Here is a 28,000-nt window from a genome sequence, read left to right on the forward strand (position 1 = left end):
CAAGAGAAGAGACTGGGGGATACAGAAATTCTTACTCACTCTTCCCATGTGTTCTCTAAAGGAATCCAAAAGAGTTGTGAGGTGAGAAGAAAAATGGAGAGTTTTTACTATTATATTATATATATATTATAATAGTCCTTTACTATTATAAGGACTTCCTTATCCACCTGGCTTCAGAAGTCTGCCACAGAGTGAGATCTAAGAAAGGTCAAATATGACTGGACCCAGAAAGGAGGTACTAACCATTCACTGCCTGTATGCCTCCTCACCCCATCAACACCTATGTAACAAAGCAATTACACTATTGTCTGAAAATAATGTCTATTTATCTAATTTAAGAGTTTTCTGAAATTAATGTTGGATTCATTTTTCTTCCAACATTGTAACTATAACATACAAAGCAACAAGAGACTGTCATCTAAAGAAATTTCACAGATAACATTATTTTAAAAACACTTAATAGCTGGCATTCGAGTACAATGAAGACACATGAAAATTACTTTTTAAATCAGGAAAGAAAAAATATTCTGGTAACACAATCTTTTTAAAGCACTTTATTGAGATGTTTCTCACAAACTAGGGGGAGAAATAAGAGAAAAATCCTTATTTTAAAACACAAGTGAAAAGCACCAAAGACAATATGGCACCATAACTCTGATGAACTCCAGAATTCCTGGTTTCCAGTTCTTTTCTACACTGTAATTTAGTATTCAAAGCTTTCAGAAAGAATACCAAATCCAGTAACTCCTGAAATGATACATAACAAGCAGTGACACTACTCCCTTAGGTCCACACATACATACTAATATAGTTCACCAAACGTAAATCTTCCCTTGTAAATAAACAGATTAAGATTAAATATATGATACCATCTTTTCAGAAACAAGATTATTAGTACCAAAGCAGACTAGAACATGAATGTTACTAATTGAAAAACTCCTAATTCTCTTTTTACTTTAGATGGCTTCAAGTGTTCAACAATATTTTAAAGACCTTTTTATGCAGGTTAAAATATAGACTATTTTTCTTTAAGAGAGAAATGTACGAACAGTACCCTTGATTATACCCCTGCAAATAGGGCATTTTCTTAGAGAAGGGGCACATTCCTGGCATACTACCAGATGACCACAAGGAATAAATACAATAGAAACTTCTTTGTCCATACACACTTTACAAGTTCGTTCTTCTTGCAACCTCCTCAATTGTTCTTCCAGTGACAGACCTAATAACAAAAAATAACTTTAATGAAATTGTTTCCACTTCACTTCCCATTTAAAAAAAAAAAAAAGGGTAATGGTTCATGTTGGTTTTAAATCTTTGTTTTACCTGAAACATCTTCTGTTGGAATATACTTCATATTCTTATCCACTGAGGAAAGAAAAGATATAAAAACCATCACTCTACTAAATACAAAACTGAGCCACCGCGTCCGGCCAGTCCTAAGAACTTCTAAAATAATTTTCCCAACAAACTCACCAAATAAGTTCTTATATAATGTAGAGTCAATTTCTTTTAGACAGTTTTTGAAGATGTTGGCCGCAGCATTTCCTTTAACCAAAATGGTATCAATCAGTTCTCTCGCTTGTAAAGGTATCTGTGTTTTTTGTTTAATAATATCATGTTCCTGTTTATTAATTACATTGGCCTTTAAAAGGTTATCCAGGATAGGAAGCACACACGTCAATTGTTGAAAGAGGGCCATTCTATTCTTCCGAATTAATGACAAATCATCTTCATTAAAAAAAGAAAAAGAAATCCATTAGATTTTAAACTCCTTTAACTATACTCATATAGTCACTAATAACCAACCCTACAAACAATTTAGGCACTAAATAAAGTTCAAAAAAGAACAAAGTAACTTGTTTGCATCTGAAAGTTTGTTGTTTGCAAAACTTCCAGAGGAAGTCTCTGTTTCTTTAATTTTTAAGTCTATATATTTACATGTCCTAGAACTCTCCTTTTACTTTATTTTGTTGCAAGTAAGAGATTTTTAGAAGACAGTAAAAATTTCCCCCACCCGATATAATAATACTGACATATTTCCATTATATCACTTTACTTTTGTAAGCACTTTCACAGTAATTTGTCTCATTTGATACAGTGATCCTGTCAGTTAAACAAGGCAAGTATTACTGCCTCTCATTTTTACATAGGGAGAAAAAAGACTCAGAAAAGAATGAGTGGCCTAAGATAACAAAAAGAATAAGCTGCAGAACCAGGCATCCTAGACCAGTGTTCTTTTCAGCACCCCATACTTAAGACGCAGTATTGTAGTATTGTAGGGTTTGAGTTGTCAAGTTTAAACAGACCTAGGTTCCAGTGTTGGCTAGGCCCACTCACTAGCTGTGTCCTCATCTCTCCCCATACACCTCAGTTTCCTCATCTGTAAAATATACATAATGGTACCTTCCTCAGAGTTGTAAGGATTGAATAATACATGTAAAGCATCTGGGACAATATGTGGTGCATAGTTAACTACCATTATTATTTTATAAATGTCTATGTTTATAGCAATTAAAAAAAACTACATGAGATCAAGCCTGACCTTTTTTTAAAAAGCCAATGTTTTTCCTTTAATATCACATCACATAAAACTCCATAGTTAATTTATATTTATACAATATGGTAGTTCCTTCTTTCGGTATCTGAATCATTATAAAATGTAATTGTCTATTTTCAGACTTTCAAAAAAATTTAAAAAGTACATCTCTACAAAGTACCAGTTTAATGAGAAATAAATTATAAAAACAGAAGTCTATCTTCTTTCCCCTTTCACATCTCTCTAGAAGTGAACTGCTCTATTAATCTCAAAACTATAAAATTCCATTCTGTGACCACAACTTTTCTTCTACCTAAATAATTCCTCTCACTGCTAACAAATTTGTTCTTCACCTTTTCAGGATCTCCATGTCATTCCCAATTCTACTTGCACAAGAGCTGTCTCCTGGCTTCAAACCTCCTATTCTAATCTAGGTAGCAGTCAGGTGTTTCAATGAAGTTCTCTTTATTAACACCCTTAACTCATCTTCCGTATTCCTTACTTGGCCTTTCCCCTATTAACAATGCCAAATCTGTGATTCAATACTATTTTCCGACCCATACAAAGTATGAGAAAGTCATAAATCTAAGGTGACAGTGATTTCATATAACCTTAGCTGGATTTCATTACTACTTAACAATCCTTAAATTGACTTTTCTTAGGCCCTTTCTTTTACCAAGTCCCTCCCATTTCCCAAGTCAATCTACCTAATGGTTAAAAAAAAAAAAAAAAATTGATGTGCTAGGAGCTGTGTTAAAGTGTTTTATTTGCAACATCTCATTTAATTCCTATAGCAACCCTATGGGAGTCATACTATTATTATCCCCATTTTACAGATGAAAAAGCCGATGTCTGGTTGAATAAATAGCCAAGCTAGTAACTGATAGAACTGGAATGTTTTTTTTTTTTTTTTTTTTTTTTTTGAGATGGAGTCTGGCTCTGTCGCCCAGGCTGGAGTGCAGTGGCACGATCTCGGCTCACTGCAAGCTCTGCCTCCCGGGTTCAAGCCATTCTCCCACCTCAGCCTCCTGAATAGCTGGGACTACAGGCATTCGCCACCACGCCCGGCTAATTTTTTGTATTTTTAGTCGAGACAGGGTTTCATCGTGTTAGCCACAAGGGTCTCAATTTCCTGACCTTGTGATCCGCCCGTCTCGGCCTCCCAAAGTGCTGGGATTACAGGCGTGAGCCACCGTGCCCAGCCTGGAGCCAGAACTTAAACACAAATCTGTTTCAATGTAGAAATCCAGACTTTAAACATTTTGCTACATGGTCATGCAATAAGGTACTCTTAAGTTATTCCTGTCTTTACTTACAAGCTTAAAAAGAAAGCATCTTCCAACCTAATACTCCAATACATACGCAACCTTCACCTCTCTGCTGGCCCTTTAACCCTGTCTTTTGCACACTAGTCTCGCCAGCTAACGTATATACTCCTTGAGAGCAACCACTATGATTAGGCACAGTATTTGGCACTGGTGCTCATGCTCAATAAATATTTATTGAAGGAATAAATGACTACTCAAAATAATTGTTTTGAGGGGCCGAGACTTAATACTATCTGGACAAATACAAAAATGAGTTTTCCTGTTATCCTTGGATTGGGCAGGTGGTTCTCATCAAGCCTCAGAATTTCATTGTAAGTTCTATTTTTTGTATGAGGATCACTTAGCAAGAATTAGGGAGTAAAATATCGTATTAAAAATATGATTTGCCGAAACTTAAAAAAAAAAAAAGGCTGAAAAAAGACCTGCATCCAACTTTAACATCTTGTTTTTCAAAACAATTTAAATTTGTTATGTATGAGAAAGAAATGGAATACAGCTCAAGAAAGAGCTTATTATGCTAAAATTCTCTGATCAGTATAAATCAGAGAACCTCATACAAAAATAAATGTATAGAAAAAAGCTGCAGTCAGTGGTTCTCAACTAGAAGCAATTGAGAGGGGTAGAAAAGGAGGGATGGTTTCGAAATGACTGGAGGACTGCTACCAGCAGTTAGTGGATGTGAAACAAGCATGTTGTCCTGTAACATGTGAGACAGTCCTAAGAGCTCCATTGAGAAATAATGCAGGTGACTAACATCCCCAAATACCTGACGCCATTTCTTCAGCTTGTTTCTCCTTCTCCTCTTCTCTTTTTTCATCTTCAGCATTAAGAAGTGCTGATACAATATCATTAACTGTTTTGTAGTCCTCTCCAGTTGTCAGGATTTTACTTTGAACTGTTTGTTTCACCAGGTCTCTATTAAAGCCCATTTCCAAGGCAGATTTAACCACAGGTGTATTCATCATGACAGCATCTTCTGAAGAACTTTCTCCAGGTCCAAAATGAATAACTATTTGAAAAGAAACATGCTAATATTAAATTCCACAAACATGAACCTATGGAAAAAAGTATCATGGCACAATCTTTATTCATCCTTTACTCTCATATTCTGGTAAAGCAGATGAGCTATATGCATCAATTACCTATAACTCCAATAAAAGTTTGAACTTCATAATGGTCAAATGAGAATACAATTAATATGCTATACTTTTTACAAAACCCACCTCTCTGGCTACATCCTAGACCTACTTAATGAAAGATTCTCTAAGGATAAGAATTAGGAATCTGTATCTTTTAAATATTTCCCAAATGATTCTTATGTACAGTCATTTCTGGAAACCAATATGCTATACGAACTTAGAAGTGAGAAATAATCTCCAGCCAGGAAAGTGGGGGGAAATCACAAAGACTTCATGGAAAAGTGGCATTAGAGTTTGGACTTGAAGGATGGACAGGGTCTAGACAAGTGGATAGCTGAGGTAGAGAGAATAACATAAACAAAAATGAGAAGTATAGTAAAATAGAAGATCAGTTCACCCAGAAGATGTAGTGAAAAAGTATGGCTTCAGAAGTAATTAAGGCAATATGATTTTAGACAGTGACAGATGCTCTGAAGAAAAAAGTAGTGTAAGGTCATTAAAAGAAACGAGGAAGCAGGAAGTCATTTTAGATAGGGTAGCCAGGGAAGCATTTTCTGCTAAGAGTCAATGCTAGCCCATATGATACTTATATGAAAAAATACAAAAAGACATAATTCTTCAAGACACTACTGCCACCTTCTGGGAAACTTATAATAAACTATAAATAAATAACAATGTCAACAATGTGCTCTCTTGTTCAAACACGCGTGGAATCCGTGTCCGAAGAAATGGCACCAGAATAAAGATTTAAATAACAAGGAATGAGCTCTATTTCACTTTTAAGTGCATGCCTTAAGGAAATACTTAATGTTCAAGATAAGAGACACATTAGAGGATCATTACAGCAATATTTACAGCAGGAAAAAAAAAAACAGAAAATAACAGGAATAGCTCTCAATAGGGAATGGATAAATAAAATGCAATACATGCTGGACTACTGTGAAAAAATTTAAAAATATACAAATGAACTAAACTGTGATATACCTAGCCCATGCTACTGAGCTCTGGGTATTAGAAGTTAGAAACAGAACTGTATGTAAGCATCAGAGGGGAATTTGGCATTGCCTACAGCATTTAGTTCTTTTTCTTTCCCTTATGAAGAATGTATACATCTATTAAACGTACAATTATTAATACTGGGGGGAAAAAGGAGTGAGCTATGGAAATAGCTCAAAGAAGTCTTCTAAGCAAAGAGAATAGCAAGCGTAAAAGCCTTAAATTGAGGGAAAAGCTTGACATGATCAAGAAACAGAAAGAAGGTGGTAGAAGGTAAAAAAAAAGGAGGACAATGCCCAGATGAGCAGAGCCTTCCAAAGAGTTTATATTTTATTCTAAGTTTGGTAGAATATTCTAGGAGTGTTTCAAGCATGCAACTGATAAAACTTGACTTGTGTTTTCAGAAGATGACTCTGGCAGCTCGGTGGAGATGTACTTTAATGGGGTAAACTGGAATCAGGAAGACTTGTTAGGATGTTAGACGCAGATGACAGCAGTTTGGATTAGGTTAATAGTGGTAGAGGGCCGGGCACGGTGGCTCACGCCTGTAATCCCAGCACGTTGGGAGGTGGAGGCAGGCGGATCACGAGGTTAGGAGACCGAGACCATCCTGGCTAACACAGTGAAACCCCGTCTCTACTAAAAAAAAATACAAAAAAATTAGCCGGGCGTGGTGGTGGGCGCCTGTAGTCCCAGCTACCCGGGAGGCTAAGGCAGGAGAATGGCATGAACCCGGGAGGCGGAGCTTGCAGTGAGCCAAAATTGCACCACTGCACTCCAGCCTGGGCGACAGAGCAAGACTCCATCTCAAACAAACAAACAAACAAAAAAACAGTGATGGAGATGGTGAGATGTAGTCAGATTTGGCATATGTTATGAAGACAGAAATGAAAAGACTTCTAATAGATTAAAGATACAAACTAAAGGAAGGAGAGGAATCAGAGATGATGCCTAACTTGAGCCAACTTTTAACGCTAGGAAATGAGTACCATTAACTGAGATGGGGAAGACCAAAGAAGGAACAAATCTGAGGGATGAAGAATGGGGGAGAAAATTTCTGGTTTGGTCATGTTAACTCTACGATGTCTGTTACAGCCAAGTAGAGATTTAAACAGTTAGCTGGACATTCCAGCTTGGGGCTCAGGAAATGGAGAAATAAATTTAAGCTAAGCTATGAGGGGTACTCCACCATTTTAAAGCTTGAAAAAGGAGCAGCCAACAAAGGAAATTGTCCAGGACCAACCAGGGAAATAGAAAACCAAGAGTATGGGGTCTGATAAGTCAAGCAAAAAATGTGTCTTAAGAAAGATGAGGCCAAGTGCAGTGGCTCATGCCTGTAATCCCAGCACTATGGGAGGCCGAAGCAGGCAGATTGCTTAAGCTCAAGAGTTTGAGACCAGCCTGGGCAACATGGTGAAACCCTGTATGTACACACACACACACACACACACACACACACACACTAGCTGAATGTGGTGGTGGTGCGTGCCTGTAGTCCCAGCTACTCGGGAGACTGAGGTGAGAGAATCACCTGAGACAGGGAAGTTAAGGCTGCGCTGAGCCATGATGGTACCACTACACTACAGCCTGGGTGACAAAGTGAGACCTTGTTTCAAAAAAAAGAAAAAACAAAGACAAAGCACTCAATGATTATCAAATGCTAATTAACAGGTCAAGTAGTGGATTTGCTAACATGGCGGTCCTTGGTTACCATGCCAAGAACAGTTTCTAGTAGAACAAGTGAAAGAAAGAAAGGTGAGGAAGTAAAACAGAGTAGGCATAGATAAATCTTCCTAGGTATTTTGTTGTAAAGGGAAGCAGAGTAATAAGGTAATAGCTGAATGGGGACATTGGTTCATGGAAGTTTTCCTAGGATTAGCAAAAGTACATTATGTTTATATGCTAACATGAATGATTCAGGAGAGATGGAAAAATTGAAGACTCAAGAGAAAGGGTATGTCACTGCCAAAGTAACCTTCTTAAGTTGACAGTAGGGGATGGAACACAGAAGACAAGTAGAAGTATTGGCCTTAGAAAAGGGCAAGGACAATTTATCTTTTATGAACAAACAGAAAAAGTACAAGGATAAATTATGTAGCCTAGTGGTTCTGCTGGTGAGGCAATAAAGCAGCTCTCTTTTGGATTCTATTTTCTTAGGGAAGCAAGGTTATAAACTGACAGTAAGGTGGAAAGAGAGTGTTAGAAAATTATCAAGAGAGAAAACAATAAACAGTCATTTTAAAGATTGACAAAGTGATTTTATTAGGACCTATGGTAGAACTGCAGGGCAGCCTACTTGATAGCAGTGGTTATAAATTTTAAGAAGAGCCCACACTGCTATCTATCTTTTCTAGGTCCATTACACAGGAGATAGTTGTCATGTACCCAGGTACTCTCCTTCCTATTTTCCAGTACTCTCCTTCCTATTTTCCAGTCAAATACTACCAAATCCTTCATCCAATCCTCCTGAGCCATGGTTTCTAAGACTCATACATCTTGGTCACCTTTCTCTGGTCCAGTTAACAAATCTGCCAATATCTTTCTTGAAATGCTGTGCCACAAACAGAATGGCTCTTTGTAGATGTGATTGGCACATAAAACAGTGGATTATTACCTTAGCCATTTTAGACACCATAACATATGTATATTACATAAACTGACAGATGTGGCTAACATTAAGCTCTAATCAAACGCTATACTATTTCCTGCCCTTGCACTGACATACAACATACCTGACTTAAATACCTAACAACTAGTCCAATTCTTGAATCATATGTGAATTGACGTTTTCCAAATCATGCTAGCTCACAGCAAACTTTTCTTTTCTGGAGGGTTTATTATTTGCACAGCTTATTTGGCATTGCTTTGAGCTATTTGTTGTTTTTCTTTTGCTTATGTCTCATTTCTCCAGTTGGAATATCAGCACTAAAAGTGATAAGTATAGCACTAGAACAAAAACTAGTACACTTTTAGGGTCCTCCACAGTGTCATTACTCTCTCTCTTTCTCTCTCTCTCTATATATATATATATAAAATATTTATTAGCTGACTTCCCAGTATTTTTCCCTATGGCTTCAGAAACTCTTTTAAAAAATACATACTTTCATTCCTACCTTTTTTTTTTGGAGACAGAGTTTCGCTCTGTCTCCCAGGCTGGAGTGCAATGGCACAATCTCAGTTCACTGCAACCTCCACCTCCTGGGTTCAAGCAATTCTCCTGCCTCAGCCTCCCGAGCAGCTGAGACTACAGGCACATCACACCCGGCTAATTTTTGTATTTTTAGTAGACGGGGTTTTACTATGTTGGCCAGTCTGGTCTCGAACTCCTGACCTCAGGTGATCTGCCAACCTCGGCCTCTCATAGTATTGGGATTACAGGCATGAGCCACTGCACCCAGCCTATTCCTAAAATTCTTATAAAAATTTACACTCTATACTTAAAATTATTTCATACATACTTGGTGGGTCAGCATTTTCCTCTCCAGTGGTATCTGAAGTTGACAACAGCTATGAAACAAGAGAAAAGTTAATAGGTAAAAGCAGATATCCCCAACAATCTGAAAGGAGCAACACTAAAATAAGTTTACTTTAAGTAAATGTATATATTCTTTTGAGAACTGAGTGATTTATGACTTTTGCTTTGCTTTCTTTTACACTAATCACATAGATTTCCTTAAATTTCATGTTATCCCAAATTAGAATTCAAGTATTTCTCTAGTTTCAGGAAAGTAGAAAAATGTATCAGTGGTTTCTCATTTCATTTGGAAAATAAGATTTTAACTGGGTTACTCTCAAAGGGTCTCAGCTCCTAACAAGTTATTTTTTGTTTGTTTTTCTGGAAAACAGCAAAGAGACACTGAAGATCCTTCTCCAATCCCATCACAAATTTGTACAGTGGCAGCATAAATGATTTTTCAAAATAGTAAAAACAAAAAACAATCTTTTTTAAAAAGCCCTCAACAATCAAGTTGGTTACAAAAGTAAAGATCAAAGGTGTCATTAACATGGATGAAAATATGTACCTGCAATTAATAAAAGAGAAATAAGTATAACTTCTAATATAGGTTGGTACAAAAGTGATCACGGTTTTGGCCATGACTTTCAATGGCAAAAATCATGATTACTTTTATACCACCTAATAATATTTTTATTATTAATTAATTACTTTTATACCAACCTAATATTTTTATTATTAATATTATAAAGCAGAATTCAACGTTGTTAATTTTAAAAATGTATTTACCTGTTCAAGAAGATGAGGATATCTACCTTGAATCTCATCAACAAACTCTTGGCCTTTCATTCGTATCAAGAACTCACACCTAAAACATATGAGGAAAATTATTTTTTAAAATTTTTTCATATCAAATATAACCTGATCATTCTAGAAAAATGGCTTTCAAATCTTTCATTGTACTCCATAGTAAAAACATTTTACGTCACAACCCAGAACACATACATATCTAACAGGAACAAAATTATCATAAAACAATATACATCTTTCTGTGTGTTATATATCACGGTATTTTCTTTTTTTTTTTTTTTTGAGACGGAGTCCCGCTCTGTTGCCCAGGCTGGAGTGCAGTGGTGCAATCTCGGCTCACTGCAAGGTCCGCCTCCCGGGTTCACGCCATTCTCCTGCCTCAGCCTCTCCGAGCAGCTGGGACTACAGGTGCCCGCCACCACGCCCGGCTAATTTTTTTTGTATTTTTAGTAGAGACGGGGTTTCACCGTGGTCTCGATCTCCTGACCTCGTGATCCGCCCGCCTCGGCCTCCCAAAGTGCTGGGATTACAAGCGTGAGCCACCGCGTCTGGCCTATATCACGGTATTTTCTAATTCAATCCATTAACATAACAACAAAAAGAAAAGCATCTGCACCTACAAAGGGGAACAAGTTGACTCCTGAAGAACACTGTTATACACAATTTATTTTGTGCTTAAAGTGAACTACTTAACAGTTTCAGATACTATTAACTCAGTATTCCTAAAATACGATCTTTCACAATACAATGACTGCTCATTTTTCTTCAATGTTCACTCTTCCATTACATTTGAGCCACAATCCACTACCTTCCCTCCAAAAAATATGGAATCAAATATTTTTATCTATATATAATATGACAGTGTTTCTCAAGTATTTGTTTTTAAACTGATAGGGCTTCTCAAAGATGTTCCAAGAAGTTCACATACCATCTATATCCATTCTATTCCTTTTGTTTCTTCAATAAATGATACTATACAACAGAATATTTGTATGTTAAAAAAAAGGAACACTGACCTATGCCCTTATTATATGCAAAAATAGTAAAAACGGATCATATACCTAAATATAAAACCAAAAACAATAAAACTTCTAGGAAAAAGCCTTGTCTTTGTCTTTACATTGGGTAAAGAATTATTAGACAAAAGACCAAAAACATATTCCACAAAAGATAAAATTGAGAAACTGACATCATCAAAATTGAAAACATCTGCTCTTCAAAAGACAATGTTAAAGAAATGAAAAGCCACAGACTCAAAGAAAGTTTGCCAGAGTGACATCAGCAAGACAGCAGACTAGGAGACATCAGCCTTCTTCCACCCACAAAAAAACAACAAAGAGACAGCTATCCACAAACAAATACAGCTCTGGAAGAACTCACTAGCCCAATCAGCCTACAGCAATAAAGTGAAAAAAAAAAAAAAAAAAAAGAATAACCACACAGAAAGGACTGCTGGGAGATCTGCTTAGCAGAGACATCTGGAGATGGCTAAGAACAAGGGGTAAGGGCTATCTGTATCAGTCACGTGGTGAGTGCCATTACAGTCCTCAGTGGCAAAGACTGCTAGGCTCCTCCCCAGAGCAGGTCCCTGGAGACCTCCAACAACCCTCAAGATAGTCACAGACTTCCTGCAGATTTCACAGTGAAGGACCCTATAGTGTTCATTAATGCCAACCCCAGTAGCCTACTTTGCAGAGGACACTGACAGCTTTCACCATTAAGGTAACCAGCACCCATTGCTCCTGTGAACCCCCTGGAGAGGGAGACACTATTGCACTCCTCACCCTGAAAAAAAGCAGCTCTTGCACTGCCCTGAGACAGTGCAGCCCCTCACCCCCACATATGCCCCAGACCCCAGATCCACAGGTGCTTCACGTGTACCTTCATGTAAGACCTTTGCTCTGTGGCTGCTCTAATCACACACTCTCCAGATCCCAGCTCTCTGGCCGCACTGCACACCTGCACTCCGCACCCAACTCAAAGGCTGCTCTATGTGCACCCACATCTGAGGCACTAGAAGCACCACTGCTGCAGGCTAGTCAACATCCTGAACCCCAGACCCGCTGTCTTTCTGCAGACACTTGTACTCCAAACCTTGGCTCTGTAGCTGCTCCACAGGTGTCCACGCCATCAGAGACATCAGTGCTGCCACCTCCACCAACACAACAAAGCCCAAAGCCAGAACCTGTGCCAAGAAGAATCCCCTCGGCCACGATGTCTCCCATGGGAGAAAAAGTAATGAAGAGGTCCCCAGAAGCCTCTGCCACTATAGACCAAAAAAAGACTTGCTGCTGGTATGGATACCTGCAGCCTTGGATGTTGAGGACCCCTGCAATCCTCACTGACAATGATCTGGGCTAATGGGGCTGCATGGAGTTCATAGTGCTGGGCCTTCCACAGAGCCAGAACCACCAAACCTACTGGCTGGCGCCCTCACCCTCACCCTCACCCACAGGCAAAGGTCTTTGCCCACAAAAAAAAAACAAAAAACAAAAAACAAAACACTAATCTATAACGTCTAGAAGTAATTCTTCCATCAAATACACACATAACAACACAAGGCCACAAGAAACAGAAAGAAAAAAAAAAAAACATGACATTACCAAAGAAACACAGTAATTTTCCAGTAATCACCCACAAAGAAATGGAGATCTATGAACTAACAGATAAAGAATTCAGAATAATTGTTTCAAGCAAACTCAGTGAGCTACAAAAGAACATAGATAATGAAATAAAAAAAATATACAAACAAATGAGAAACTCAACACAGAGATAGGAATAACAAAAAGAAACAAATTCGGGAGCTGAAGAACATAACAACAACAAAAAATGCAATAGAGAGCATCAATAGCAGACCTAATCAAGCAGAAGAACCTGTGAACTCAAAGGCAGATCATTTGAAATATCTAGTCAGAGGAGAAAAAAAGAAAAAAAAAAGAATAGTGGAAAAAGCCTACCTGAATTATAGGACACCATCAAGCAAAACAATATTTGCATTTTAAGAATTCAAGGCCAGGCACGATGGCTCACACCTGTAATCCAGCACTTTGGGAGGTTGAGGCAGGTGGATCACATGAAGTCAGGGGTTCAACACCAGCCTGGCCAACATGGCAAAACCCCGTCTCTACTAAAAATACAAAAATTAGCTGGGCATGGTGGTGCACACCTGTAGTCCCAGCTACGTGGGAGGCTGAGGTAGGAGAATCGCTTGAACCTGGGAGGTGGAGGTTGCAGTGAGCTGAGATCATGCCACTGCACTCCAGCCTGGGTGACAGAGCAAGACACCATCTAAAAAAAAAACCAAGAAAATGAAAAACAAACCCGAGAATTCAAGAAGGAAAAGAGAGAAAGGGCAGAAAGCTGATTTAAAAAAAAAATGCTGAAAACTTCATAAATCTAGGGAAAGACAAGATGTCCAGGTACAGGAAGTTAATAGGACCCCATAAAGATTCAACCCAAAGAAGACTTCACTGACACACATTATAATGAAACTGGCAAAAACAGAAGATGAAAGAGAATTTTAAAACTGTAACAGAAAAGAAACTCATCTTCTACAAGGGAATCCCTATAAGACCATAAGTGGATTTCTCCGCAAAAACCTTGTAGGCCAGGAGAGAGTTGGATGATATATTCAAATTGCTGAAAGAAAAAATTGCCAGACAAGAATATGTATCACAGCAAAGCTGTCCTTCAGAAATCAAACAGATATAAACAGTCCCAGACAAACAAAAGCTGAGGGAGTTTATCACCACTAGACGCGCCTTACAAGAAACGCTGAAGAGTTCTTCAAGCTGAAACGAAAGGACACTAATTAGCAACATGGAAACATATGAAAGTATGAAACTCACTGGTAAGATAAATATATAATCAAATTAAGAATATTCTAAATTTGTAATGGTCATGTGTAAATTACTTAATTCTAAAATACAGGTTTTTTAAAAAAGTATTAAAAATAACTATAGCTTCGATAATTTTTTCATGAATATACAATATAAAATGACGCAAATAATGACATCAAAAAGATAAAATGTGTGCAGGAGGGTCTGAGTAAGAGTATAGCTTTTTAATGCAATTGAAATTAAGTTGTTAGTGCTTGAAACAGACTACTATAAGATGTTCTATGTAAACCTCATGATAGCCACAAGTAGAAACCAATAGTAGATGCACAAAAAGATATAAAGGAATCAAAGCATACCACCACAGAAAATCATCTAAACACAAGGGAAGACAGCAAGAGAGGAAGAAACAATCTGCCAAACAATCAGAAAACAATTACAAAATGACAGTAGTCTTTACCCATCAATAATTACCTTGAATGTAAATGGGCTAAATTCTCCTATCAAAAGATAAAGAGCAGCCGAATGGATAAAGAAAACAAGATTCAACTACAGGTTGTCTACAAGAGACTCAATTCACCTTTAAGCACATGCATGGGTATAGGAAAAAAGATATTCCATGCAAATGGAAACCAAAAGAGAGCAGAGGAAGCTATAGTTTTATCAGACAGTGCAGACTTTACATCAAAAACTGTAAAAAGAGTCAGAGAAAGTAATTATATAATGAGAAAGGGGCCAATTCCACAAGAGAATATAGTATCTGTAAATACATATATGTACCCAACATCAGACCACCTAAATATATAGAGAAAATATTAACAGATCTGAAGACATTAATAGATAGTAACACAATAATAGTAGAAGACTTCAAAAATCCTACTTTCAATAATGGATGGGTCATTCAGACAGAAAATCAGTAAGGAAATATTGGACTTCAACTACACATTGGATCTAATGGACCTAACATACGTACAGGTTGAATATTCCTTATCTGAAATGCTTGGGACTAGAAGTGTTTTGAATTTTAGATTTTTTTGGATTTGGGAATACCTGCCTTATGTTTACCAGCTGGGCATCCCTAATCCAAAAATGCAAAACCAAAAATGTTCCAAAGAGCATTTCCTTTGAGCATCATGTTGGTACTCAAAAAGTTTTAAATTTTGGAACATTTTGGATTTTGGATTTTTGGATTGGGATACTCAACCTTTATACAGAATATTCCATCGAACAGCAGATAACACACGTTCTTCTTAAGCACACATGAAAAATTATCCAGGGTAGATCATGCAGCAGGTCACAAAACAAGACTCAACAAACTGATGAAGACTGAAATCCTATCAAGTATCTTTTCAGACCACAATGGTATGTAACCAGAAATCAATAACAGAATGAAAGCTGGAAAGCTGACAACTATGTGGAAATTGAACAAAATACTCCTGAATAATCAGTGGGTCAAAGAAGAAATCAAAAAGAAAATTTTTAAAAATCTCAAGAAATATTAAAATTGAAATGCGACACAGCAAAATGTATAGAACAAATGCAGTTCTAAAAGGAAAGTTTTTAGCAATAATCGCCTACATTAAAAAAAAATCTTAAACACCATAATTTTACATCTAAAGGAACTAGAAAAAGTTAGCAGAAGGAAATAACAAAATCTCATGAAATAGAGACTACAAAAACTACAGAAAAGATCACTAAAACTAAGAGTTGGATTTTGAAAAGATAAGTAAAATCAACAAAGCTTTAGCTCGACTAGTAAAAAGGAAGACGAAAATAAAATCAAAACCAAGAGATGTTACCATTGATAACACAGAAATGCAAATGATCATAAGAGACTACCATGAATAATTATTCACCAAAAAACTGTATGACCTAGAAGAAATGGATGCATTCCTAGAAACTTGTAATTTACCAAGACTAAAATAAGGAAGAAATAGAAGATCTGAAAAGACTTATAACTAGTAAGGAGACTGAATCAGTAGTCATAGCTCTTCTGACAAAGAAAAAGCCCAGGAACAGATGACTTCATAGCACAATTCTATCAAGAAGAAAAAAGAAAGAAGAAGGAGGAGGAGGAGAAGATGGAAGAGGAGGAAGAGGAGGAAAGGAAGGAAGGAGGAAGAAGAAAGAAAAGGGAGGAGGAAGGAGGAGGAAGAGGGAGGGAAGAAGGAGTAGGGGGGGAGGAGGGGGGAATACTTCCAAACTCGTTTTATGAAGCCCAGCATTACTCTGATACCAAAGCCAGACCAGGACAACACAAGAAAAGAAAATTACAAGCCAATAGCCCTGATGAGCACAGATGCAAAAATCCTCAACAAATACTAGCAAACTGAATTCAGCAGCATACTAGAAGAATCATATATCATGAACAAGTGAGATTTATCCCTGAGATGCAAGGATGGTATGACATATGCAAATCAATAAATGTGATACCACACTGACAAAATGAAGGATAAAAATCATATAACCAGCCGGGTGCAGTGGCTCACGCCTGTAATCCCAGCAGTTTGGGAGGCCAAGGTGGGTGGATCACGAGGTCAGGAGTTTGAGACTAGCCTGGTGAAACCCCATCTCTACTAAAAATACAAAAATTAGCTGGGTGTGGTGGCATGCACCTGTAGTGCCACCTACTCAGGAGGCTGAGGCAGGAGAACACTTGAACCCAGGAGGCAGAGGTTGCAGTGAACTGAGATTGCACCACTGCACTCCAGCCTGGGCGACAGAACAACACTCCATCTCAAAAAAAAAAAAAAAATTAATAATAATAATAATATAATCATCTCAACAGACACAGAAAAAGCATTTGACAAAATTCAACACCCTTTCAGGATAAAAATTCTCACCAATTTAGCTATAGAAGGAATATACGTCAACATAAGGACCATAAATGGCAAGTGCACAGTTAACATCATACTCAATAATGAAAACCAGAAAGCTGGCCGGACGCAGTGGCTCACGCCTCTAATCCCAGCAATTTGGGAGGCTGAGGTGGGTGGATCACGAGGTCAGGAGTTGCAGAACAGCCTGGCCAACATGGTGAAATGCTGTCTCTACGAAAGTACAAAAATTAGCTGGGTGCAGTGGCACGCACCTGTAATCCCAGCTACTCGGAAGGCTGGGGCAGGAGAATCACTTGAATCCGGGAGGTGGAGGTTGCAGTGAGCTGAGATTGCGCCACTGCATTCTAGCCTGGGCAACAGAGCAAGACTCCATCTCATTTAAAAAAAAAAAAAAAGCTTTCAGCTTTTCCACTAACATGAGGAACAAGACAAGGGTGCTTACTCTTGCCACGTCTATTCAATATAATACTGGAAGGGTTAGCCAGAGCAATTACGCAAGAAAAAGAAAAAGGCATCCAAATCAGACTGGAAGAAGTCAAACTGTCTCTGTTTGCAGATGACATAATCTTATATATATAGAAAACCCTAAAGATGCCACCAAAAACAGTTAAAACTAATAAACCATCCAGAAGTTGCAGGATACAAAACCAACTTACAAAAGTCAGTACTAACAATGAACTATCTGAAAGAGAACTCAAGAAAGTAATCCCATGTACAACAGCACAAAAACAATAAAATACTTAGGAATAAATTTAACCAAGGAGGTAAAAGAGAAACACGATGAAAAACATATGACACTGATAAAGGAAAGTGAAAATGACAGAAATAAATTTTTAAACAATCTTGTGTTCTTAAATTAAAAGAATATTGTTAAAATGTTCATACTACCCATAACATTCTACAGATTCAATATAATCCCTATCAAAATTCCAATGACGTTTTTTCACAGAAATAGAAAAACCAATCATAAAATTTGTATGGAACTTAAGGCCCAGAATAGCCTAAGCAATCTTGAGAAAAAAACAAAAAAAACAACTGGAGGCATCATACTTCCTGATTTCAAGCTATATTACAAAGCTACAGTAATCAAAACAATATGATACTAGCATAAAAACAAAGACATACACCAACAGAACAGAGAGCCCAGAAATAAAGCCACATATACAATCAATCTTTGACAAGGGCACAAAGAACACACAATGCTGAAATGATAAGTCTCTTTAACAAACGGTATTGGGAAAACTGGATATACACATATAAAACAATAAAACCAGATCTCTATCTTACATCACCTACAAAAATTAACTAGAAATGGATTAAAGACTAAACATAAATCCAGAAACCATAAAATTCCTTAAAGAAAATGTAGGCTAAAAAGCTCCTTGGCACTGGTCTTGGCAATGATGTTTTGGATATGACACCAAATGCACAGGCAACCAAAACAAAAATAAACTGGGACTACATCAAGCTAAAAAGCTTCTGCTCAGCAAAGGAAACAATCAACAAAATAAAAAGGCAACCTACAGAATGGGAGAAAATATTTGCAAATTACACATTTGATAAGGAGTTAATATCTAAAATATATAAGGAACTTATACAACTCAATAGCAAAAAAAAAAAAAAACCCAAATAATTCAGGTTAAAAAACGGGCAAAGGACCTGAATAGAAATTTTCCCAAAGATATACAAATGGCCAACAGGCACATGAAAAGGTGTTCAATGTCACTGATCATCAGAGAAATGCAAATTAAAGCCAAAATGAAATATCACCTCCAACTTGCAATGATGCCTTATTATCAGAGACAAGAAATAACAAATGTTGGCAAAGATGTGAAGAAAAGGGAACCCTTGACCATTGTTGGTAATTTAGTACTGTCATTATGGAAAACAGTATAGAGGTTGCTCAAAAAACTAAAAATAGAATTAGCATATGATCTAGCAATTCCACTTCTGTGTACATATCTGAAGGAAATGAAATCAGTATCTGAGAGATATCTCTACTCCCATGTTCAAGCAGCCATATGGAAACGACTTAAGTGTCTACTAAGGGATGAATGGGGGATGAGCCTGGCCGGGCGTGGTGGTTCACGCCTATAATCCCATCCACTCCGGGTAGATCACTTGAGATCTGGAGTTTGAGACCAGCCTGGCCAACATGGTGAAACCCCATCTCTACAAAAACAGAGTAATTAGCCAGGCATGATGGCAGGTGCCTATAATGCGAGCTACTCAAGAGGCTGAGGCAGGAGATCACTTGAAGCCAGGAGGTGGAGATTGCAGTGAGCCTAGATGGTGCCACTGCACTCCAGCCTGGGCGACAGAGTGAGACTCCATCTCAAAATAAATAAAATAAAACAAAATCCTGCCATCTGCAACATGAATGAACCTGGAAGGCATTATGCCAAGTGAAATAAGCCAGAGAAAGACAAATACAACTGGCCCTTAAACAACACAGGTTTGAACTGCACATGTCCACTTACACGCAGATTTTTCTCAACCAAATGCAGATCACATTTGCAGATGTGAAACCCACACATTTGGAGGGCTGAATTTTGGATGCACAGGTTCTGCAAAGTCAACTTCTGGACTTCAGTATGTGCGAATTTTGGTATACATGAGGGTCCTAGAACCAGTCCTCCAGGCATACCAAGGGACAACTATACTGTATGGTATCCAAACTCATAGAAACAGAGAGTAGAATGCTGGTTGCCAGGGATAAGCGGGTGGGTATAATGGGAAGATGTTGGTCAAAGAACACAAACTTTCTGAGGATGTAATGTACAGCACATGGTGACTATAGCTAATAATACTGGACCTTATACCTGAAATTTGCGAAAGTGCATCTTTTAAGAGTTCTCACCAAAAAAAAAAAAAAAACAAAGTTACTACATAAGGTGATGGATTTACTGAGATTAAAGATTATTCCCAATTGAAATGTGGGCTGGGCTCAGTGGCCCATTTTGGGAACCACTTTGGGAGGCCAAGGCAGGCAGATCACTTGAGGTCAGGAGTTTGAGACCAGGCTGGCCAACATAGCGAAACTCCGTCTCTACTAAAAATACAAAAACTACTGAGTGTGGTGGCGTGTGCCTATAATTCCAGCTACTCGGCGGGCTGAGGCTTGAACCCAGGAGGTGGAGGTTGCAGTGAACTGCCATCTTGCCACTGCACTCCAGCAGTGATAGGTGATGGAATGAGACACTGTCTCTAAAAAAGGAAAAAAGACATGTGTTGTTTTCAGAGAAGCATTTACAAAACGCACCCCTACATCTTCTCCCTTAATCATTTAAAACAAAAGTTACAAAAATAAAGATTTTGATTTTGTTTCATAAAGTACAAAATGTAGCAGTTCCAACACTGGAATTTGGAAGCTGTTTTTGTCTTTGATACCACAACATGAATTAAATTTCAAATTAATGTATATAATCCCATAGAGCCCAGCATAATTAAGTCATTTGAAAGTCTGATAAAACATGCTTTTTAATTTTAAACATAATAATTTAGTCATTTTTCAGTGTAAAAAAGTCAAAATTTATCTTGATATATTATGAATATTAATGATATAACTTTAAAATACAACTTTTAACAACGTACTGATCCATAATAAAGTATTTGTTACTTGCAAGTTTCTTTTTCATCGTGTATCATACAAAATGACGAAAACTTTTTAAATTTCCTGAAGGGGTTCAAGAGATTCTTCATTATTGTGAAAGACACTCACAGGTAAAAACATAATCTATGATGTATGATTCCACTTATATATGATGCCTAGAGTAGTCAAATTCATAGAGACAGAAATAGAATGGTGCAGCATGGGGCGGTGGCTCACGCCTGTAATCCCAGCACTTTCGGAGGCAAAGGTGAGCAGATCACTTGAGGTCAGGAGTTCAAGACCAGTCTGGTCAACATGGTGAAACCCTGTCTCTACTAAAAACCTTGTCTCTACTAAAAATACAAAAAAATTAGCCAGGCGTGGTGGCAGGCACCTATAATCCCAGCTACTCAGGAGGCTGAGGCAGGAGAATCGCTTGAACCTGGGAGGTGGAGGTTGCCGTGAGCCAAGATCGTGTCACTGCACTCCAACGTGGATGACAGAGTGAGACTCTACCTCAAAAAAACAAACAAGGGCCAGGCGCGGTGGCTCATGCCTGTAATCCCAGCACTTTGGGAGGCCCAGGTGGGTGGATCACGAGGTCAGGAGATCGAGACCATCCTGTCTAACATGGTGAAATCCCGTCTCTACTGAAAAGTACAAAAAATTAGCCAGGTGTGGCAGCGGGCGCCTGTAGTCCCAGCTACTAGGGAGGCTGAGGCAGGAGAATGGCGTGAACCTGGGAGTTGGAGCTTGCAGTGAGCCGAGATCGCGCCACTGCTCTCCAGCCTGGGTGACAGAGTGAGACAGAGAAAGAGAATGGTGGTTGCCATGACGTTGGGGAAAGGGATAATGGCGAATTAGTACTTGATGGGTAGAGAGTTTCAGTTTGGGAAGATGCAAAGGTTCTGGAGATGGATAGCGGTGTAATTGTAGAACAGTTAAGAATGGACTTAATGACACAGAACTATACACTTAAAAATGGTTAAGATGGTAAATGTTATGCCTATTTTATCACTATTTTAAAAAATTACCTAGGCCAACCCCTCCTCATTTTACAAACAATGTCCAAGTTCACATAGCTACTCAATTACAAAGACAATTTAATTCTATTTCTACTAATAACACTGCCCCTAAATTATTTCTAGGCTATAATAAAAAAAGACACTGCTAGAGACAAAGTGGCTAAAAGGAGGTAAATGACAGATAAAAAAAGAAAATTGTACAGAAAAAATAATTTACAACTACAATTAAAATGGGCAGTCAGATATGCTTTTTTCTGGGTTTTTTTTTTTTTTTTTTCTGAGACGGAGTCTTGCTCTGTTACCCACGCTGGAGTGCAGTGGCACAATCCTGGCTCACTGCAGCCTCCCCTCCTAAGCTCAAGCAATTCTCCTGTCTCAGCCTCCCGAGAAGCTGGGACTACAGCCATGCGCCACCACGCCCAGCTAGTTTTTGTATTTTTAGTAGATACGGGGTTTCACCATGTTGGTCAGGCTGGTCTCAAACTCCTGACCTCACGTGATCCACCTATCTCAGCCTCCCAAAGTGCTGGGATTACAGGTGTGAGCCACCGCACCCATCCAAGATATGCTCTTAATACATGGATTTTTACATTTGCCTTATTCCTGCATCCATTCTATGTCCCTTCTTGTTCTCCTGTTCTTACCTTTTTCTAACTTCTTTTTAATCTATTTTATATGTCTTTGTAATCCTTAACTACTCTTTAAAAGAAGATGGGAACCCCGTCTCTACTAAAAATACAAAAAATAAGCCGGGCGTGGTGGCGGGCGCCTGTAGTCCCAGCTACTCGGAGAGGCTGAGGCAGGAGAATGGCGTGAACCCGGGAGGCGGAGCTTGCAGTGAGCCGAGATCGCGCCACTGCACTCCAGCCTGGGCGACAGAGCGAGACTCCGTCTCAAAAAAAAAAAGAAGATGGGAAATAAAATGTATGGTCATACTTGTAACTGACTTACAAAAGTACACAGAAGACTGCAGAATATTTTTCAACAAAATACTTAAAGTTAAAATGCGATCTTTTAGGAGGATAATTCCCCAATGGCATAAAAGAGGCTTTGTTATAATTTAAAGGTAAACGAAATCGTGTAAGCATGCCTACTTCCTTTAAGCACAGAGTTTTTTGTACAAATACCTTTTTCAAAACGATTACCTTGGAAACCACTTGGCATGTTCTACCCAAGGATCATCTCCAGATTCCCAACACCTCAGGCCACCATCACAACAAAAGCATTTGACATCATCATTGCGACCTTCAGGAAAAAAAAGACTAAATATTGAAAACACGTATGTTCTAATATGTAAATTAAAATAAAATGATAAAATGTATCGTTATTTGCTTCTTACCCACATAATAAAAACCAGCACTTGCAAGCTGCTCAGGCTGAACTGGAACACTAGATGGCCAGTACATAAATGTTCTCATTCGAGCTGCATGTGTCTGCATGCTCAGATTTGAAATGCTAAATCTCAGAGTTTCTAGAGAATTTTCCAAAAATGGACAGTTGGGAAAATGCCTCCGGTGTTCTGACATAGCATCATCCTTTGGTTCCCAGTTACTGAGCTTCCCACCACAGGCAAAGCAGGCTACCCTATCTCCAGGTCCTATATAATAAAAACCAGCTCTTGCCAATTCTGATGGTGACAGAAAAGTTAATGGCCACATATGGTAGGTAAGAAATCTGGCTTCTTCAGTACTCATTGCATAACTGTAGGGGTTAGTCCTCGATGGAGAGAAGTCTTCAACTGCTCTAGAATTAAGAGGGTTTGGAGAAAGGCTGGAGTAAGAACCACTGAACAAGCTACTATGTTCCAAGGTGGGAGATAATGAATGTGCAAAACTGTTTCTCACTGGAGACGTATTCTTAGAGGTGGATCCCAGACTAGCTGAAACCAGATTCTGAATAAAGCAACAGCTAGGATATAGCTGTTTATGCTTTTGAATAGGACTGTCTCCTAGTTTCCAGTTATCCAGCATCAGGCCACAACAGAAGCATTTGACCTTGTCATTCACACCAGTATAATAAAAACCAGCACGAGCAAGACTCCTTTCTGAGACAGGAACCCCGGCGGGGAAAGTTGAATATGTAGACATTCTGTAGAGTTCACAGGAAAAGTCATACTTCATTTTTTGTTTGTTGCTGTTTGTCCAATCTGACAAGATCGTGCTATCTTCCATTATACTCTTAATGTTTTGATACGAGGGACCTGGGAAAAGTCTTTGGGAGGCAGTTTTGTGCATGAGTAGGTGATAGTACTGTTTGATAACTAAAACATTCACATGAAATTTCTTCACATGAAATAAGATTTTTACCACAAAAAGAAATCAATGATAGACTCTTATGTAGCATTTACTACACTTTCTTTACTGGATTTATCTCAGTTTATATTCAGGTAGGATGAGTATCTCTCTGAATTACCAAGATACTACTTAGAACACAACTCTTTGGGGTTGTAGTAACTCTCTTAGGTAACCTAAGTGCTATTTGTTCATAATCTTGAGTAATACTAACCTAAAGCCCTGAAAAGGTGGATGCACTTCTGAAAATGTTAAAACTCCTTGATTTTTCACAGAGATTTATATTCTCAAAATTCTAAGCAACCACAGAATACCTAAATTATGCCTTTTATTTATATTTGGTTACAAGCTATGAAGCCTGAATAACAGACCAATTACTGATTACGTCACAAGGTAAAAAATTATATGCAGGCTTCTTTCCCTATAAGCACTTTAACATGACATCCCAAAAAATCTCATTTTATTCCAATAAACAAAATCTTCATATGGTCACACTATTTAAAGGCTAAGTTCACACAGCTTATCATCATAGTATTTACTTAAGTGGGCTATATTACTTCAGCTGACAACTTTTGGGGAAGTCAATACCCACGAGCTTTGTTGAACCTGTGCCTGTTATAGTGCTTGATGTCAAATGAATTTGGCTTAAAGTTCACAAACTGTAAACTCTATCTTTGTTAAATAGCATTTGTATTTGTTTCCATTTCCTGCAGCACCATGTTGACTTTCTTCCTAACTTTGTATACCACTATTATTCTTGATCAGCTGAAGGTATTTTCTCCACAAACTTAATTAGTTAACCATAAAGTTTCCACAGCACACTTTTTACACTGCATTTAAAAACTAAATAACCTGTTCATCATTTAAGGACTATTCAGCTATAATTATCATCATGTTGTAAACATTAATCAATTTATCACAATATAAAACTTGTCCTTTCTAGTGTTATCAGAAACGCCTAGCAAAATATTGTATTACCAGAAAAGTACTGCTTAGCATAAAGTATCAGTAATCAACTCTACTAGCCTTCTTTCTGAAAACTCTTCAATGTTTTAAAAATATAATTCATACACAAAATTACACTCCATAGAATTCAAACTATATCCCTTTATAAAGTTTCGAGATCTCCATAATGGGATTTATTACTGCAGGGGGACAAAATAGGGATAGGGAGATTCTTCAGGGCTGTAAATCTGAAAAGAAAAAACAAAGTATTTTAGAAAACTGTATTTGCATGCCAAATAGAACTTACATACTCTTCAATTTATTCAGTAAAGTCTAATAATAATTCACACTTTAGATAACACATCTTAATTCCAGCAATTTGTCACTACAACTTTCTAAATGAAAAAGCTATTAATTAAAATAAATAAATGCAACATACTCCCCATAGCACTAACTATACGTGTCTTTAAAACGCACAACTTTAGAGACAGATGGAAATTTTCACACAGGAAACATTTTGTCCTTGCTCTCCTCCCCTTTTCTGACCTAAAGGTATCTCTGGCACTCTGCTGGAGGCAAAGAACATTGGTTAAAAAGACAGAGAGAGACAGAGACTCCACTACACCCTGTCAGCAGCAGTACAGCAGGAATTAGACAGCAACGTTAGTTTGTAGTATCAAGTCTCTCCACGACCAGAAAAACTGCAGTAAAATGCATCACGAGTTCATTAATATAAACCCTTAAACTCTGCCATTCCCTTACAATTTCAAAGCAACGACCATAGAAAGCAACTCGAAAACAAAACCTAACACAGTGGCCTCCGAAACAGTGGCCCTGGCACTACGACCACTGGCATGATTGCTTTAATTACACCTGGTCTGATATCCCATCTTTAAATGAAATATTTTTATCTACGAGCACCGCACTGCTGCATTCTCTTTATGCAAACTGCAGCTGGGCAGGGGATAGGATGGAAGGGAAAAGAACAGAAACTATGGGATTTACCCAATAATTTCCCAGAGTTGTTTCTCACAATACACAACAGACGACTACTGGAATGACAGAGCGCAGTGGGAACTATGAAATACGAAATATCGCCGCCACCGAAATATCTTCGTTGCAATGTATTACATTAAAAGAATGCCGAGGGCTAAGTTTAAAACCTTGCAAAAACTTGCGAGAAAACATCCTGGTCAAAGTCCAAGGGCCAGAAGAGTGGGCGGCGGCCAGAGGAGGCTTGAAAACAAGTCATTTTAAAAATCGCTTTGACTGCAAGTCTCGAAGTTGGGGCTTCCGAATCCAATGAAACCTTGGCTAGAGTAGAAAGCAGAGAGCCCCCGGCGACCCTCGACCCTTGGCCGAAGGGCCTCAGGCCCCGTCCTTCCTCGCCTGGCCGCCACATCAGGGAAGTGGGCCCCCGCGGGCCCGCGCGTCCCCACCCGCCCCGCGCCGCCCGAGCTCGGAAGGAGCAGCACTCACCGCAGTGCGGGCGCAGCAAACACGGAAGCTGCGCGGCTGCCTAGAGGCCTCCTCAGAGCCAGGAATCAGCGGCGCCGACAAGGAGCTACGGCCCCCTCGGCTCGGATCAGCCCCGGCGCTCCCGAAGCCCGCCGCCCCATCCGGGCTCACTCCGACGCACGATGACGTCAGCGCGCCCGGCCGAGGACCCGCGTTAGCAGCCGAGCGAGGGCGCCCGGGAGGCTGGGGCCGGAAAGCGGAACCGAGCGCGCTTTCCGCCGTGTGGAGACGAACCTCCGGGAAAGACGCTGGGAGGCCCAGGGACGCCTGGCGCGACTGGACTCCCATCTGGAGTCGCGGAGTCGGCCCTCAGGGGAAAGGGGACTATCCGTATCAACTCGGTGTGTGTTCGTTTTCTTCACCTTGCGGTTCGTGCCGCCTCCACATTTCCTCTCTCTCTTGCCTACCATTCTCCTCGGGAACGTGGCAAACCGTGAGCCGCTGCGTTTGACTCTTGGGAAACCCTGCGGAAACGCCCTGGCGCCGGTGGTTTTGCGCGTCCTACCCTGTGTCACCTCAGGGTTATGATCTGGCCCCTGCCTGGCAAGCCTCCCCTAGTGTGATGCCTGCCCCCGTCGAGATGACTGCATTTTGAGGATGGAGTCAATCTGGTGGCATTTTTTGCTTAAGTAAACAATTGTAACCGTTTGTGTAGTATCAGCGTTCAACAGCTGTCTCTGCAAATCGAAAAAAGCGAAACATTGGAAAGTAGGAAGCATCAGATAAATAATTTTGAAGACTTGATGTGTTTTATAATCAACTAGAGTATCTTGTTTTTAAACTTTTGGTTTTCTGTTCTGGAGACAAACAGTGCATATGCACTAAAGAAAAAAGTGTCATTATTGAAGATGCTCATTGCCAGCAACGAGAACTGTACTGCAAGTCAGGCTTCACTCCCAGTATTTTCTGAATGTTTCAATAAAATGAAATATATGTCTGCCTGTATATTGGTGTACATGCACATATAATTGTAAAACCACAGAGTCGTCCAATTTTTTTTTTAATGCTTAGGTAATAGAAAATTTGTAAATAAAAACCCTTGGCTTTTACTAGTCATGGAACTTTTGTATCCCCCCACCATACTCCCCCAATAGTGCCATAGACACAGTGGCATGCAGTAAGTGTGATATGACAGCCAACTAACGACTTTTGAAGTTGACGTTCTTTGCCCATTGAATCCGATGCTTGCTTCTCTCTGGGGAACTCCAAGGGGCAAACGTTAAAAAACTTCCAAATAGCAAGCCACTTAATTAGGCAGCCAGGGGGAATTCCAAGACCCTGAACCATTTCCCATTTCCTGTCCGTGTCATTTCTGCCTGCCAGTCAGTCACAGAACAGGAGGTCTACTGTTCCAATGTTAATAGTCAAAGAAAGAGAGTGTAACAGTTTGTAATACAGAGAAAAGAAATGCCATGGCTCCCAGTGACTAAAAACTTCCAAAAATGCACCTGGGGCTTGGTAGTAGTTTAGTATTTAGTTCAAGTCACTATTTCTCGGAAAGTTACAGGACATTCCTAACATACGTGGGAAAATATATATAGCAAGAATTGTTCATTCTGAACTCAAGATTATTTCTCTTTTTCAGTTCTTGTCCTGACCAAAACAGTAAGATAATGAATATACTTAAGTATAGGGGAAAGCTTGCATTTCAAAAACTCAAAAGCCTTAGATATTTTTAACAAAAAAT

The 28,000-nt window shown here is 38.9% G+C and overlaps 1 protein-coding gene across 2 annotated transcripts; it reads right to left on the minus strand.

Moving 5' to 3' along the window:
* Positions 1 to 539: 539 nt before the first annotated feature.
* Positions 540 to 27,984, minus strand: BIRC2 (baculoviral IAP repeat containing 2). 2 transcript variants are annotated; one of them, XM_030794667.1, is made up of 9 exons: positions 26,275 to 27,984; positions 22,899 to 25,043; positions 22,705 to 22,804; positions 10,246 to 10,324; positions 9,461 to 9,509; positions 4,634 to 4,876; positions 1,477 to 1,731; positions 1,327 to 1,368; positions 540 to 1,222 (listed from the first exon to the last, which is right to left on the minus strand). In XM_030794667.1, exons 2-9 carry the CDS (start codon positions 23,791 to 23,793, stop codon positions 1,029 to 1,031), a joined length of 1,857 nt encoding a protein of 618 aa, XP_030650527.1. In that variant the 5' UTR covers positions 23,794 to 25,043; positions 26,275 to 27,984; the 3' UTR covers positions 540 to 1,028. The 2 variants fall into 2 exon arrangements, with proteins under 2 accessions (XP_030650527.1, XP_030650529.1); XM_030794669.1 differs by having other exon boundaries at positions 25,801 to 26,277.
* Between the last annotated feature and the right edge of the window lie 16 nt (positions 27,985 to 28,000).

This window comes from Nomascus leucogenys, chromosome 15, assembly GCF_006542625.1.
Source record: "Nomascus leucogenys isolate Asia chromosome 15, Asia_NLE_v1, whole genome shotgun sequence".
NCBI lineage: Eukaryota > Metazoa > Chordata > Mammalia > Primates > Hylobatidae > Nomascus > Nomascus leucogenys.

Excerpts from the sequence above, each read along its gene's own strand:
- BIRC2 (XM_030794667.1), bottom strand. The coding sequence starts at position 23,793 with ATGCACAAAACTGCCTCCCAAAGACTTTTCCCAGGTCCCTCGTATCAA. Across the intron at positions 4,877-9,460 it reads GGAAAATGCTGACCCACCAA|TTATTCATTTTGGACCTGGA; the intron begins GTATGTATGAAA and ends CTTTTCAAATAG. Across the intron at positions 1,223-1,326 it reads TCCAACAGAAGATGTTTCAG|GTCTGTCACTGGAAGAACAA; the intron begins GTAAAACAAAGA and ends TTTTGTTATTAG.